Source organism: Anabrus simplex, chromosome 4 (assembly GCF_040414725.1).
Source record: "Anabrus simplex isolate iqAnaSimp1 chromosome 4, ASM4041472v1, whole genome shotgun sequence".
NCBI lineage: Eukaryota > Metazoa > Arthropoda > Insecta > Orthoptera > Tettigoniidae > Anabrus > Anabrus simplex.
The window spans coordinates 431,582,871-431,599,018 of record NC_090268.1 but is presented as its reverse complement, the minus strand read 5'-3'; the positions used below and the strand labels follow the sequence as shown (position 1 = coordinate 431,599,018).

The 16,148-nt window shown below is 39.9% G+C and overlaps 1 protein-coding gene across 1 annotated transcript in view; it reads right to left on the bottom strand.

Annotated features, from left to right (window-relative positions):
- Positions 1-16,148, bottom strand: part of LOC136872809 (endothelin-converting enzyme 1) — a 260,882-nt gene that overhangs the window by 90,237 nt on the left and 154,497 nt on the right. The window contains exon 9 of the mRNA XM_067146647.2: positions 7,780-8,134. Coding sequence (XP_067002748.2) covers positions 7,780-8,134 — 355 coding nt within the window. The remainder of the gene's footprint in view (positions 1-7,779; positions 8,135-16,148) is intronic.

Here is a 16,148-nt window from a genome sequence, read left to right as displayed (position 1 = left end):
TTCCCCGCCATTATTAGCCCCAATAACTATTGGCTTACATTCTTAATAATGAACTCCAGAGTGTGCATACGGAAACAACAAAATTGCTTAATTTGATGCTGTATATTTCGTTAACATCAGCTGCTAGTGAACGCGCTATGAGTGCCTTCAAACGAATTAAAACCTATTTAAGGAATTCGATGAACAACCAGAGACTGTCTAACTTGGAAACTCTAGCTATAGAGAAGGAACTGCAGTGATATCTTAGCAAGACGCTGACTGATTTCAAGACGGGACTAATTGATATGAAATGAAGGACAGGCGGATTGAACTCATTTACAATAATATTGTTTAAGGTGACTTGTACGAAAATTTATTTCTTATTACTCTTATCAAATCTACATAACAATGAAATATACTGCTATTTTTTTATTTTAAAAGTATGTTGTTACATGACGACTCCCGCTGCCTATTTAGTCTATATTTAAAAATAAAACGAGTGTACGTAGGTTCTAGGTTGTCATAGGGTTTGTCTTAGTTTCATATTCATTAATATAATACTGAATACAGATATGTATCCATCAAAATTAAAATTCCATATATAATATGATTTAAATAGTTTAAATTTTAAAAAAATATCTGTCTATCCCCTTACTTAGTTCATGCTTCGTCACTGTATTATTCTGCTGGAAAATCCCTCTTCAAAGTCCTGCCATGAAGGGCAACATAAGCAGTTGCAGGCAATGGTATGATGATAAACGGGTTTAAAAGTCAGGTTTTAAGTTTCACAAATAAGAAAAGTCCTCTCAGTTTTGATTACTGCGTTGATGGGGTGAAAGTTCAATTTGGTTATCATTGTAAGTAACTAGGTGTTAATATTTATTTATTTCGTGTCAGAGTGTTGAGAAACTTAAAAAATATAAATAAGGTATTATATACAAATAAAACAGAATGCATTTTATGTCACAAAACATGTTTCACACAATGTCTGCCCAGAAATGGGCAACAGAAATTCCCTCTTCAGTGGCTTGAATCAAGTCTTGAAGTGTACAACGAACAGGGCAGGACTGACAGTCATACAGGTGTTGGGTAGTTTGTTGCTCCCCACAATCGCAGAAGTCTGACTGATCTTTCAGATAACCCCATTTTTTAAGGTTATCCTTGGATTTACCTACTCCACTCCTCAAACGATTAAGTGCCTTCCAGGTTGTCCATTCCAAATGATGACCAGGGGGTGGAGATTCAGAAGGCACCATCCAATCAGAAAGATGCTCCATTTTTGCTCGCCACATATCACAACGTGCTGTTCTTGCTGGTTTATCCAGAGCCTTGGAGACATTGATGAAACTTTTCCTGGACTTCAGTCTTCTGGGTGGAGGTCGATGTCCAAATAACGGGTGGTTGCTTGTGAGATCCACCTTCGACCTCTCTTGCCTTGCAAACACTTCTCGCCAAATGTCTGGAGGAGAAATACCAGCCAAGCAGTAGAGTTTGTCAGTGGGAGTAGGTTTCAGACACCCAGTTACTATTCTACATGTTTCATTAAGGGCTGCATCCACCCGCTTCGTATGGGCTGACCTAAACCATACAGGACACGCATACTCAGCTGCAGAAAAACTCAGAGCAAGAGCTGAGGTTCTTAACAAAGTTGGATGGGCTCCCCATTTGCTTGAGCCAAGTTTACGGAGGATGTTATTTCGGGCTGAGACTTTCTGTCCAGAGTTAACACAGTGTTTCTTGTATGTTAAGGTCCGGTCTAAAGTGACACCCAGGTACCTGGGTGTAAAACAATGCTCCAGTTGCTTACCCTCCCACGTCACGCACAGCTGTCTAGTAGCTTCTCGATTTCGAAGATGAAATGCACACACCTGGGTCTTAGTCGGGTTTTGCAGTAGCCGGTTCTTCTGATAGTACACTGAAAGTTCCTTAAGTGCATTTGAGAGCTGCATTTCAGTGGTTTGAAAGTCGTCGCACTGGACAGCTAAAGCCAGGTCATCGGCATAAATGAAGCTTCTTGTATAGGAAGGCCTTGGCTGGTCATTTGTGTAGATGTTGAAGAGGATTGGCGAGAGGACACTGCCCTGAGGAAGTCCATTCCGTTGGTCTCTCCACCTACTGCACTTTCCTTGAAACTCAACAAAGAACCGGCGATTCTGCAGGAGAGTTTCAACAATCTTCGTGAAACCATAGTCTCTGGTGAAGTTATAGAGCTTGGTGATCAAAGTTCTATGGTGCACTGTGTCGTATGCTGCTGTAAGGTCCACAAAGACCACACCTGTGATTTTACGTCTTTCAAACCCATCCTCTATGTGCTGGGTTAAATTGAGCACCTGTGAAGTGCAATTCCTTCCAGATCTAAAGCCCGCCTGTTCTGGAATAAGAAGTTGATCTACTTTAGATGTGAGGCGCTCAAGTAGGATCCTCTCAAATATCTTATATAGGTGACAAAGTAATGATATTTGCCTATAGCTCTTAGGATCTAATGAATCCTTACCTGGCTTCAAAATAGCTATCACTCTAGACTTCCTCCATACCTTAGGTATCTGTTTACTCTGCAGGCAATTGTTTAGAAAATCAACAACCCACTTCCTTGCTCTGGAACCAAAATGTTTTATTTGTTCCACTCTCATATCATCCAGACCTGTAGCCTTGCCATTTTTGGATTCGTTTATGGCTTTCTCTAATTCCTCTAGGGTGATATTATTAGTGAGGTCGCTAGACTCCTTATCTATTTGGCGTTCTATTTTAACTCTATTCATATAACCCCCTATTTTTCCATTGAGCAAAAGTTGATGAGCAATGGCATCTGGGGACAAATTGACGTGTACAGGGGCTTTTGTGAAGTCATTATTAAGCCTCTTTAAAAGTTGCCAGGCTTTCTGACTACTTTTAGACATGTCCAGCCCTTCAAGGGTAGATATCCAACGATTTCGTTTATCTTCCGCTAATATTGTTGTCAACTCTAGACCTTTCTGCACAGTCTCTTCGCCAAAGGGATTCGTCTCAAATAGATCAATGTATTCAGCCAGCAGAGCTGAGGAATGTTGATTGAGTCCAGGAACATAATTCATTCGACAACCTCTGGGAATTGACTGTCTGGAGCTCTTGTTCACTGCATCTACAAACAGATCGTAGTCAGTCATAGAAATACCTATATCAGATACAGCATCTTCCAGATATGCAGTAAACTTGTTCCAGTCTGCTTTCTTAAAATTATATCGCCTGCGGAAAGGTACGCTAATAGGACGTACCGCAGCAAATACCTGACACATGATGGGTCTATGGTGTGTGTGTGGTATTGGGGTGCCGATGTTCTTTATACACTGCTGAGCAATTCCTTCGCTAACAAAGATTAGATCAGGGTTATAACCTCATTGCCAACGCCCGCTGTTAAAAGAAGGAGGAAGTTTAACATCGTGTAACAGTAGCATCTGGTGGGTCTCAGCCCATTCCAGCACAGCCTCTCCATCTTCATTCTCATGTTCATATCCCCAGACGTTGCTTTGGCTGTTAAAGTCACCAATTACAATGTGGACGGCTTGATTGTCGAAATTCCTTGGTTTCTGGAAATGGAATGCAGAATTTGGTGGTTTATATATAGAGGAAACAGTGCAACTATTTAACTCAACTGTAAGGAGTTCTACGTCAGCACAGTCAGATATATCAGTGGATAGGACTGCTATACCAGGTTTGACAAATATTGCACTTCCATGCTGTTGACTTGGTCTCTCTACCACTAAACGCATGCCAGAAATTCTTGGCCTGCTCTGATTATTGTCTCGATGGGTTTCTTGTACACAAAGGACATCACAGCCATGTTCCTTACATAAATACTGCAAAAGTTCTTCTTTTATAAGGGACATTCCTTCGATGTTTATAGACATAATCGACAACTGTGGTCCTGAAAAGGACCTTTTAGAAATCATCTTTCAACACTTCTGGAATGGAAGAATTAGCCGGTAGATATGTGCACTCTCTACTGTTTCCAGGGGGCACCATCAGTCACAGTCTGTTTAATCAAAATTAACTGCACAATTTATTCTGTGGCTGCACACGTGGAGGTTTCTTCCGCGCTCCCCGGTGTTAATATGAGGTTATGAGGGTATTTAGGGGTTGTAGTAAGGATGTAAGGGAGAGGGCATATAAATCTCGGGTATGACCCCAACTAGAGTATGGTTCCAGTGTATGGGACCCTCACCAGGATTACTTGATTCAAGAACTGGAAAAAATCCAAAGAAAAGCAGCTCGATACGTTCTGGGTGATTTCCGATAACTGAGTAGCATAACTAAAATGTTGCAAAGTTTGAGCTGGGAAGACTTGGGAGAAAGGAGACGAGCTGCTCAACTAAGTGGTATGTTCCAAGCTGTCAGTGGAGATATGGCGTGGAATGACATCAGTAGCTGAATATGTTTGGGTGATATCTTTAAAAGTAGGAAAGATCACAATATGAAGATAAAGCTGGAATTCAATAGGACAAATTGGGGAAAATATTCGTTTATAGGAAGGAGAGTTAGGAATCGGAATAACTTACCAAGGGAGATCTTCAATGAATTTCCAATTTCTTTGCAATCCTTTAAGAAAAGGCTAAGAAAACAACAAATAGGGAATCTGCCACCTGGGAGACTCCCCTAAATGCAGATCATGATTGATTGATTGATTGATTGATTGATTGATTGATTGATTGATTGATTGATTGATTGATTGATTGATTGATTGATTGATTGATTGATTGTCCTGCACAGTAAGAGCATCACAAGAATGTGTCTGTAACATTTGCACATTTATTGTCCATTGACATCTTCACAGGATTCACAAAACAAGTGAGCAAAACACAACTTATCAAACAACAACATAAAACACATGACAGCAAATACAATGACAAATGTTAAAAGTTAAATTGTAACAAGTTAAAACATTGAAAGCAAATCAGAGAAGGTAACCCAGTCATTAAGGTTTGATACACAAGAAAACAGTCCAGGTTGAGCTGCACAGATCATAAGGTAACATGTGTTATCAGTGGGAAGAATAAACCTTGTTCTCTTAAGTTGTGGTATATAACAGGCTTAATTCAGGTGGTTCCGAAGCCAACAATATGGTCATGTGAAGATCATAATTGGATCATAATTTGAATGATCTATCTGCCTGAGTTTGTTTTTAATCATAGGCTGCTGTATATGGTGTTCAGTCAAATTAAGCTCCAGCAGATGTACAGGTAGTGAACATGGTCAAGATGGTGATACAGCATATATAAAGAATATTGTATATACAGCAATACTATTACAGAAAACAAAACCACCTCGGCCACTTTGCTGATTTTATTGAAGAACAAATGAAGAGCAAGTGAACATTTAAGTAAGCATTGGTTTTGATACTATAGTATTGTTTGAATTCAAGTTGCTAATTTATGTTTTTCTTTTTTTTCTAAATGTTTGGATCTAATGGACTTGTTTGGTTTTGCTTGGATACTCCTCAAGTATTAATAAACTGGTTTATCACTACATTGAAATGTGTTTAACTCAATAGACTGCTCTTATGAAAAGACTCAATATATTTGGAGTACAAGCACCAAAGCGAGAGGTATATGCAGGTAAAACATGGCAAGTTCAAACACCTCGGTGAATGGATCCAACTCAACGGACTGGATAAAGAGGCAAACAAGGCAAGAGCCAGAAAATTAGATGTGGCCTACAATCTAACACAAAACAGGTATAACAAATGGGCAATATCCTACAAGGCCAAAATACGACATTATAAGTCAGTAATAAAACCGGAAGGATTGTTCACTTCAGAGTGCCTGATTTTAAATTAAAAAAGGGGGAGCTGCAAGAACTCAAAAAGAAGGAAAGGAAGATTCTGAGGAAAATTCTGGGACCGCAGAAGACTACTGATGGGACTTGAAGGAAAAGGAGAAATGAGGAGCTGAAAAGATCACGGACACAGTGCGGAAACAAAGGCTGAAATCCTATGAACACCTGGTAGGAATGGATGACGAACAGCTAACCACAAGGATCCTCAAATACATCATGGGGTTAAAGGTCACCTCCAAGTGGGTAGAAAAGGTCAAGAAGAATGCAGAAGATGTTGGAATTACACTAGAAATGATCTTTACAAAGGAAATTTAATGTGTCCTCCTATTCATTACATACACATCTCCATCATTAGATGGAGTAATAATAATCATACTTACATTCACAACACCACAAGCCAAATTGCCAAGGTCCTCCGCAAACACAATATAAAAACCGTGTTTGGCACCGCCACTAACATTGCTCACAGTTTGGGTAAAACCAAGGACAAATTGTCCCCACTTTTACATCCTGGGGTATATGAAATTCCCTGTAGTTGCAGCTAAGGTATACATCGGCCAAACATGCTGGTCCATTGGTACCTGTATCAAGGAACATGAACGTAATATTCGTCTCAACCAGCCAGACAAATCAGCAATAGCTGAGAACGCTCTATCGGGTCATGATGTCATGTTCCAAGATGCTCAAGCTCTTACCCACACTAGACACTACAGGTCCAGGATTATATGGGAAGCTGTGGAAATACGTACAAATCCTAAGAATTTCAACAGGGACACTGGCTATCAATTAAGTAATACCTCGTTGCCAGCCATTACAGATTTACGTAGGTAGTTCCCTTCCCTGTCTATTCACTACTGTTATTTTGTCTCGGTGTTTTCCAAATTTGTACGTTCCTCATCGCCAGATATTTCATTCCAGGCTTGTGTCAATGTCATATGTTAAGCACACATGTTATGCGACCCTCTTAGACTGATTATGATGGTTCTGTCAGCTTCCACTTCAAAATCTAGCCCTGTACAGCATCCGGGGAGCCATCTGGTGATAAATGAACATATTATGTCCACTTCTATTATAATATCTAAATTCGAAAGCTCATTGTTTAAGAAGCCTTTCTCATGGACAGTCGAGATTTTCTTCTGATTATGCAGAGCACAGTTCTCTGCAAAACATAAAGAATTTCACAGTATTTTCTTGACACAGCATAAGCCCAAAAGCTTATATCATGTCTGTAAGTACGGGCTGCGAAAGCATCAATGGAAATAGTAATACTGTACATGTATCAACTCGTTTGAGCCATCTTCAGTGAAAATAGGGTTAAAGTTTCTTTTACATAATTGATGCTAAAAAATGTGTTAAAACATAATGAAGGAAAGAATGAAAACAAATGAGACATGATGGAATTAAAACAATAAGTGATTATGGCGAGGTTGTGGACCTCTTAGTCTAAAATGTGCAGTGTGTTACAATTAAAAAAGGAGGACGAATTCACTGTGCTAAAATTTAAAATGACAGTCTGTCTTCATTGAGTCACCATCACAAAGAGTTAAGAGGGCAGCAAATATTTGAGAAACTACGTTTGAGAAGGAAACAAGTGCCATCTAAAATGTATATGACACATAGAGGAAACCAACAATGAAGTTCAAAATTTATTTTTATTTATTTATTATTATTATTCAAAATAGTTGTCATCTCAAACAGCCTGCCCTTCTCAAATTCGAGTATCTTGTAACTAGAGATGATCCACAATAGAAAAGTGTTCAGAAAAAGAGCCGACAGTCTAAAATCATTTGAAGAGAAACCACTAAAACAGAGGCCTGAGCATATCATTTCAGAAGAGGAGAGAAAGATGAAGCTAAAGAATGAAGAGGTTCTGGGAAGAGAAGAGAAGAAAGGCTAAGGAACCTTAAGTTCTATGCAGTCCATAGACGGCCAAATTTGGAAAAGAAGACTGCTCCAATAAACCACTAGTGAAAACTGTAAATGTGTTCTTACACTGCTCATTTGATTGTTGAGTTTGTCCATGGTGAAGATATTGACACCACCATCTGCAGCCAGTGTCATACTGTCCAACTTTTTAAGCAAGGCATCCCTGTCTGACACCAGCCAATCAGAACTGTGGAGGAGCTGCTTGAAAGTATCCCGAAGCTGTTTAAAGATTGTCTCTACACTTCTCCTCTTCAAATCAAGTTCTGTCCTGTTGAACGAGTTGAGGTAAGCTCCAGCTGCAACATCTTCCATCAGTTTGGCAGCAACAGTCAAGCAGTAGCCTTCTACAGGAGACATGTTTAACACAAGATCTTCACGCAGCTGCTGAACAAAAGCAGCTAACAGGCTGTTGTAAATTTTCCTGCAAGAACAGATAACAATGTTTCATTATGAATAAAGTCATATACCGTATGTGGCAGTCACAAGGAAATGATACTTGAAGTCAGAAAATATCATGTTTATTTTTCTATTTTGTTTCTCATTATATTAGACATGATTGCAAAGTAAATAACTGGTTCGATAGAAGGCAGTTCAGGTTTAGGAAAGGTTAGGTCTACTCCATTGAAGCTCAATTTGTAGTATTCCAGTAAGATATAACAGATATTTTGGATTCAGGAGGTCAAATGGACTGTATCGCGATTGAATCTATCTAAGGCATTTGACAGGGTAATTCATGGAAGATTACTGGCAAATATGAGTGCAATTGGACTAGACAAAAGAGTGACTGAATGGGTGGCTATATTTCCAGAAAATAGATCTCAGAGAATTAGAGTAGGCAAAGCTTTATCTGACCCTGTAAGTATTAAAGGGGAATTCCTCAAGGCAGTATTATTGGACCTTTATGTTTTCTTATATATATAAATATATATAGTAAAGAAGTGGATAAGGCTATTTGCAGATGTTATTCTGTACAGAGTAATAAATTACAAGATTGTGAGCAACTGTAAAATGACCTCGATAATGTTGTGAGATGGACAGCAATCAATGGTATAATGATAAATGGGGTTAAAAATCAGGTTGTGAGTTTCACAAATAGGTAAAGTCCTCCCAGCTCATTGATATTGATAGGGTGAAAGTTCCTTATGGAAATCATTGTAAGTACCTAGGTGTTAATATAAGGAAAGAAAGATCTTCATTGGGTAATCACATAAATGGGACTGTAAATAAAGGGTACAGATCTCTGCACATAGTTATGAGGGTATTCAGGAGTTGTAGTAAGGATGTAAAGGAGAGGGCATATAAGTCTCTGGTAAGAACCCAGCTACAATATGGTTCCAGTGTATGGGACCCTCGCCAGGAATACTTGATTCAAGAACTGGAAAAAATCTAAAGAAAAGCAGCTTGATTTGTTCTGGGTGATTTCAGACAAAAAATAGCATAAGTAAACTCTTTCAAGATTAAAATTATTGTGTCCACCTTTTCAAGACAAATATATATTTTTAGTGATTAAATACTACATGAATTAAAAACACCAGTTAAGGACATGTTTCACCCTAGTTATGGGCACCTCCAGCCTATATCAATCCCAAGGTCAAGAATTAAAACTATTAACATTGGAACTTATAGCAAACTAACTCACTACTAAATACAATTGCCTTATGCTATTTACATAGTTTATAATATGTACAGTATGTACAATATGTGCATTAACTTTGCCAGAATTTATGAACAATGAATTAACTTATTTTATAATGACTAGACTTCCAATTGTGGATTGGATTGATCACAGCGTGAATTGGGGTTTCTCGAACTGTATTGACTAGAATTTATCACTGCACGAGTTGGGGTTTCTTCAACTGTTATGGTCGCCTGAGTCATAAGAATTTTTACAAAACCGGAATCTTGGTTAAAGTCGTTCATGTTAGGGTTTGAATCAGTTTGAATATTCCTTTAGAAAGAAGCATGGTTATGTTTTAAGTTTGAAGCGTGTAAGTTGGAGACATATTGTTGATATCATTCATTGCTTATCGGATAAAAATATTTTGGAAAATTCCGTCATTCTTGTTGATTAACTTCCCATTGGTGCATATTCAATCTGGGAGGAATATGAGTTGTCTGTAACTGGATAAGAGAAAAAACGGGGAATTAGAATGATGAATGTGGAACCCAATACGGTAATAATTGCAGAGTGAGTGTTTATCGTATGAACTTATTTGTCTCGTCGACGTTAGCTGGGACCAATTGTTCCGATTGTGTCTGAATGGCTAAGCTTGCTACTCCTAGTGTAGTATTGATGCTGTAGCCGAGGGGTGGAGTGTTGTGGGGAAGGGGGCATGAGTTTCAAATCGTGCGTCGGTATTGTTGCTTGAGAGGTGTTACTTGAATTGGATTGGGCGGGCCTAGCATTAGGCATGGCTATTGGAGCTCATACGTTTTGTGATTTAAACATACTGGGAACTTTATTCTGATTTACGGCCTGGGTTAACCTCGGAGTTGTTTCATATAACGGATTTTTGTTATTGATGACATCGTTAAGATTATTATTTTTGTTATAAGTTTGATCCAAATAAATGTACAAGTTTTCCATTTCGTTCAATAATTTCCCCTTGTCTAGGTTTTTAATGACCATCAAATAATTTTCTATTGAGGTGAATTTATGGCCTGTTTCTGTCATATGCTGGCTGATGGCTGAATAATTATTATGCTTGGAAGCGGGCTGGAATGGGTCTAACTACAAAGCTGAGATATTGTTTAAAATGGCACTACAGGTTATATATCCAAAAATAGCAAAACAATTTTCACATAAAACTTCAGATTTTAACAAGTAACAACAAGTCAAATCAGGTACAATACCAGTAACAAAATTTAAGTCTAGGAATGACAAGATTGATGGTATAACAGAACTTTGGCTTCAAGCCTTCACTTTACATTTTCTGAGCTCTCAGCTCCCAAACACATATTTACCAAAGGGCAGAAAACCCCTAATAACATGGAGCACTTGCTCCCACCTTCGAATATTAAGCCTCTCTGAGGCACTTTTACCACAAATAAAAGAGCTGACCCGCTCTCAAATTTTTTAGTCTCTCCTTTTTTGAAGTAGAAAGTTAGGAGTTAGTTGAACTCTGATTTGAGAGTGTCTTTGTTGCCATAGAATTCCAACTACATGGTGATAATTTTGACGGCAAGACCAGCCGCCGCTGCAAATGTCCAGTCGAGGTCCTCCGGACCCCTCAAGTACCCTGAGATACCTCTCTCCCGCACTATGAGAGGGGTAGTCGTGGTGAAGGATGCTGCAAATGCGAAGTTTGTTTACAGTCCCCAGATAAGCTTGCGGTTGGTGCGCTGCGCTTCACCCTGTGCCGGGAGATAGACTCCGGAGCGCCGTACAGAGGAAGACATCACGGGAGTGGAGTAAGCCCTTACCCCACCATGGTGGCGGCAAGGCGACGAACGGCTGCAGGGCACTGAAACAGTGAGATCTTGGTGGCAGAATTGTTGTTGGTGATTTCTTATTTTAGGGTACAATCTTGTTGGTGAGGCTGAGGGGCCAGCGGTGTGAAAATTTTTCTTTTTGCCACTGATATGGTTTTAGCATGAGACGGGAGCTTGGTAATGGCCGCGAGGAAAGGACAGTAGAATAACCAGAGGGGAAGATAGTAAAATTAACACATAGACACAAGGAACATAATCCAAGGGCAGAAGGCCTTAAAATAAAACAAAAATATAACCTTCAGGGTTCTTACAAAATGTTAAAGACCAAGTTAGCAAGGATATTACACAGGTTTCACCTGAGACAGGTGAACCCTAAAGATCCTCTCGGTGGCTGGATTAATCACTTATAATGTAACAGGAGTTAGGAAATATAGAATGATGCATGGCCCATGAAATCTGGGGGCAAGCTTGCTTGCGGGAACAAAGTTTTTGACCATAACTTGATCTCCTACCTTTAACTTGCATATCTTTCCCTAACCTTTTCATGAGAAACTTTAAGATTGGCCTTAGCCTTCTTCCATAGGTCTCTAATATTACCTGGATCTATTGTCTCAGGTAGAATATCACTAAGAGACCAAAGGTTAGAGAGCGGCGTGTTGGGTACGAACTTAAACATCAACGAAGCTGGAGTGAATTGTGAGATTCATAAACCGCCGAATTCAAGGCGAAGGCCAACCAATGCAGGGATGTATCCCACCTGGAATGATCATCATGATGATAGGCGATAAGAGCCGATCTCAGATTATGATTGGCCCACTCAGCCAGAGATGGTTGAGGATAATACGTTGAAGTAGTTACGTGGGAGATGGATAGATCAAAACAGAATTTACGGAAGAGATTGGAGGTAAAAGTTTTGGCATTATCAGAAACTATGTATTGACACGGGCCAAAAGAAGCAAAGATGGAATTTAAACAAGAAATGGTGGACTGAGCTGTAGCCAGCTTAGTCAGAAATAACCAGGAAAATCTAGTGAAGCCATCAACACACACAAGCATGAATTTATTGGCATTCCCCTTTGATTGGGGGAAGGGTCCTACGTAGTCGATATAGAGGCGTTCCATAGGGCGCGACGCTTGATGAGAAGACAATAGCCCTTGCTTAGTGGACAAGGTAGGTTTACTACGCCAACAAGATTTACAGGCTTTTACCAATTCAGGAATTTCACCATCCATACCTTTCCAAATGAACATCTCTCTGATCTTTTCTCTCTGGTTTTGAAAATGCCTAAATGCCCCCCTAGTGGGGTCTCATGGTCATACTTGAAGATCATAGGTACAAGAACAGTTGGAACCACAACTTTCATTTTCTTATCATGCCGCGATGGGCAACATAAAACTCCATTCCTCAACACATAAGGGATGACATGTTCCCCAGAGGAAAGGGTTTCCATAATAGGGGCCAGCATCGGATCTTCACGTTGATATTTTTCAATATCCCTAAACAACATGGGAGCATCAGTTAGAATGGCATTTACCCCAGGAAGTACGGACTCGGGAAGTGAAGAACTGTCTTCCTGTTCAGGGGTCTCTACATCATTATAAAACATAGGCTTAGTCCAACCACCACAACATTTTCAGACCCTCTTATATGCCTAACATCGAACTGGAAGGCAGAAATTCTGATGGCCCAACGGGCTATACGACCGGTATGACGAGGCCTAGCTAAGACCCAACTTAACCCCTCAGCGCCGACCTCTATACGTGGTATAGACCCCCTTTTCTTCCGTAGCCACCGACCTCTATACGTGGTATAGACCCATACATGGTTTTGCATTTACGGCTATAGCGCAAAGAGTTTTGGTGTTATGGATATACAAATTGTTTTGTTTCCAAGAAGACATTTTCGGGTTTATCAGTGTTCTAAATAAGAATTGAAAATCATTAAAGTGTAGTTGCTTTTGCAAGGATAAGTATTTGTCAATTATGTCTGAGCACCAATCCCTGCTTTTTTAATAGTCCGTTTGCTTCATTCTTTCCCACAGAATAAAATAAAGAAATGATGATCTGAGAAGTTTGTCTTTTCATGTGATGTTCTTTGCTCTAATTTTGTATTAAGAGTGCGGTTTATTTATTATATTTGTCTTTATTTCTCAGCTTGTAGTCTTTTCGTAACTCTCCACGAGTGCTGTGTGTAGCCATCAGTTATTGCTGCTTTCTGTCATACAAAAAGAGAAGCAGTTGTGCATGGTATATATCTCGTTTGAAAGACAATGTATCGACCTTTTAATCTGAAATATGTATCGAGTTGGTTTGATTCGTCATAAATGTTATTCCGCTCATTCAGTTTCGTCCTCCCGCTTTCGGTCCTGCTGCAGCTTCATCAGCTTGTGTGACGCACCGTGCTCAATGGCTAGCTCCTGCTGAGAGCAACGTGCTTGAAATATTGTATAATTCAAATGAAAGTTTAGTCGGAAGTAGTAGTGGCAGTATTAGCAGCAGTGATAATGAAATAGATGATGTGGCTGTGGCTGATGAAGTGGTAAATGATGAGAGTGACGATAAGGAGGAACCAGTACTTGGCAATTTCGTGTAGGAGACTATAGATATGCATACAGTACAAAGGGAAGTTTTCAACAGTGAATTATGATTCCTAGATTCTCCAATAATATTTGGACAAGTCGCAGGGACAAACATTGAGCAGTTATCTTATCAGTTTCAGCTGATTGAAGGTTTGTTTACGTGGTACAAAATACGCTTCTCGGGCGGGAAACGAAATATTCAAGGCCGGCGCGCATCAGATAATACAGTTCCAAGGTTGCAGGAAATACGTTTTATCAGGAAATTAGCACCCAAGAGTGAGATATCCAAACCTCAGAGACGTTGTATCGCGTGTTCAAAACACGGTGAAAAGAAGACATAGGTGTACTGCTGCCAGGAGTGTGCCTTGGGTCTCTGTCTCGAAGAGTGCTTCGAACTCTATCACACGGAACTAAGTTACTAAGGAAATGTGAAACAATTATGTAATTATCTTCATGTACATAGTTCTACCATAAGGAATTCCAAATTTCGTGAATATCGGGCTACTCTTATACTAGTAGTAACGCTTTAAGTGAATCAATGTATTTCAGTCGCGCGTAGTTGAAATCTCATCCGGCCGCGGGGTAGGAAGCTCTTTTAATGGCTGCGACGCTGAGGGGTTAAGGCTTGGTTATCCGTTTCCAAGTAGAACTTGACATGTCCCAGATAGAGGCAGAACTTTTCTAGCACAAATCTGCCAAACCTTCAAGTTCATAGATGGAATACTTGGCTTCTTGAGCCGATAGAGTCCTAGATGCATAGGCGATGAGTCGCCTCCCTAGTTCAGTTTCTTGTAGAAGAACTGCAGCCACCGCCGATGACGACCCGTCGGTTTGAACTATGAATTTCTTTGAGAAATCAGGCATGACAAGAACAGGGGCATTACAAAGAGTTAATCTGAGGTCTTTGAAAGCGGCTTGTTGAGAAGGCCCCTACTCAAATTTGACGCCGTTCCTAGGAAGTAAGTTCAAGTGTGCCGCTCTGTTAGCAAAGTTAGGAATAAAATTCCTGAAGAAATTCACCATGTCAATGAATCTGGCAATACCTTAGGAGGTTTGAAATCACGGATGTCTTGTGTTCTAGAATGATCCACTGCAACACCATCGGGCGACACAATATGCCCTAGAAATGACATGGAAGGCTTAGCGAAAGCAACCTTGGACAACTTCACGGTTAACCCTGCCTTACGAAGGCGATTAAGGACCTCTTTTAGATTATCTAGATGTTCTTCAAAGGTCTCAGAAAATACGACATCATCAAGATAATGATATAAGTACTCGAATTTGATATCGGAGAAGAACCTATCTAGCAGTCTCGTAAGCACAGCTGCTCCCGTGGGGAGCCCGAAAGGCATGCGGTTGTACTCATAGAAGTTCCAATCCGTGACAAAAGCTGTCAGATGTTTAGATTCTTCAGCTAGAGGGATCTGATTATATGCCTGATTAAGGTCTAAGATTGTGAAGAACTTAGCTTTTCAAAACCATGAAAAACAAGAGTGAAGGTCGGGAAGGGGCACAGATTGTAACACCACCTTCCGATTTAAAGCCCTATAGTCAATCACAGGCCTGAAGCCACCTTGGGGTTTTGGAACTACAAAAATAGGCGATGAATAGGCCAACTTAGAGGGTTGAATAATACCACCTTTTAGCATTTGATCAATGATCTCCTTAAGAGCCTTCATTTTAGGAGGAGAAAGCCTGTAAGGTGGAAACCTAACATGGATTGAATCCTTAACCTCAATCTTGTATTCGATAAGGTCGATAACACCAAGAGTATCAGAGAAAATATCTGGAAATGACTGACACAACTTACGAATACTCTCGGTCTGCTCCTCAGGTAGATGTCTAAGGTCTAACAACATCTCGTCCTGGGTAGGCGAAAGAGATGAACACGTCACAGAATTACATTTTAATAAGGGGAGTTCGAAATTAGTATCAAATTTGAAAGTGCACGATTTGCTCTGAATGTCAAGCACAAGACCGGTGTGAGACATGAAATCAGCTCCCAATATAATAGGGAAAGATAAATGTTTAGCCACAAACAGTTTAACTTTCCAAGTAAATTTAGCAATCCTAATTTTGGCAAAGATGAAACCTAAAATTTCTAATGGAGAAGTGTTAGCCGAAACACGTTGAACCGAAGACGAACAATAATCAGAAAACTTACAGACAGACATTAATTTGGAATACCATTCAGCCGAAATAATTGAACACACACTCCCCGAGTCTAATAGAGCGGTAATGGGTTCATTATTTAATTCAATTTTGAGAAATGTTACAGGTGCGGGGGAATCCACCGCAATCCTAAGACATTCTTTGGGGCATTCAAATGTGGGGTTGGAAGACTTTCTATCATGTTCCGAGCCTGAGATTTCGGATGGTTTATTTGGGGCTGAGCCTTGGAAAGATGAATTAGCCGACTCAGCC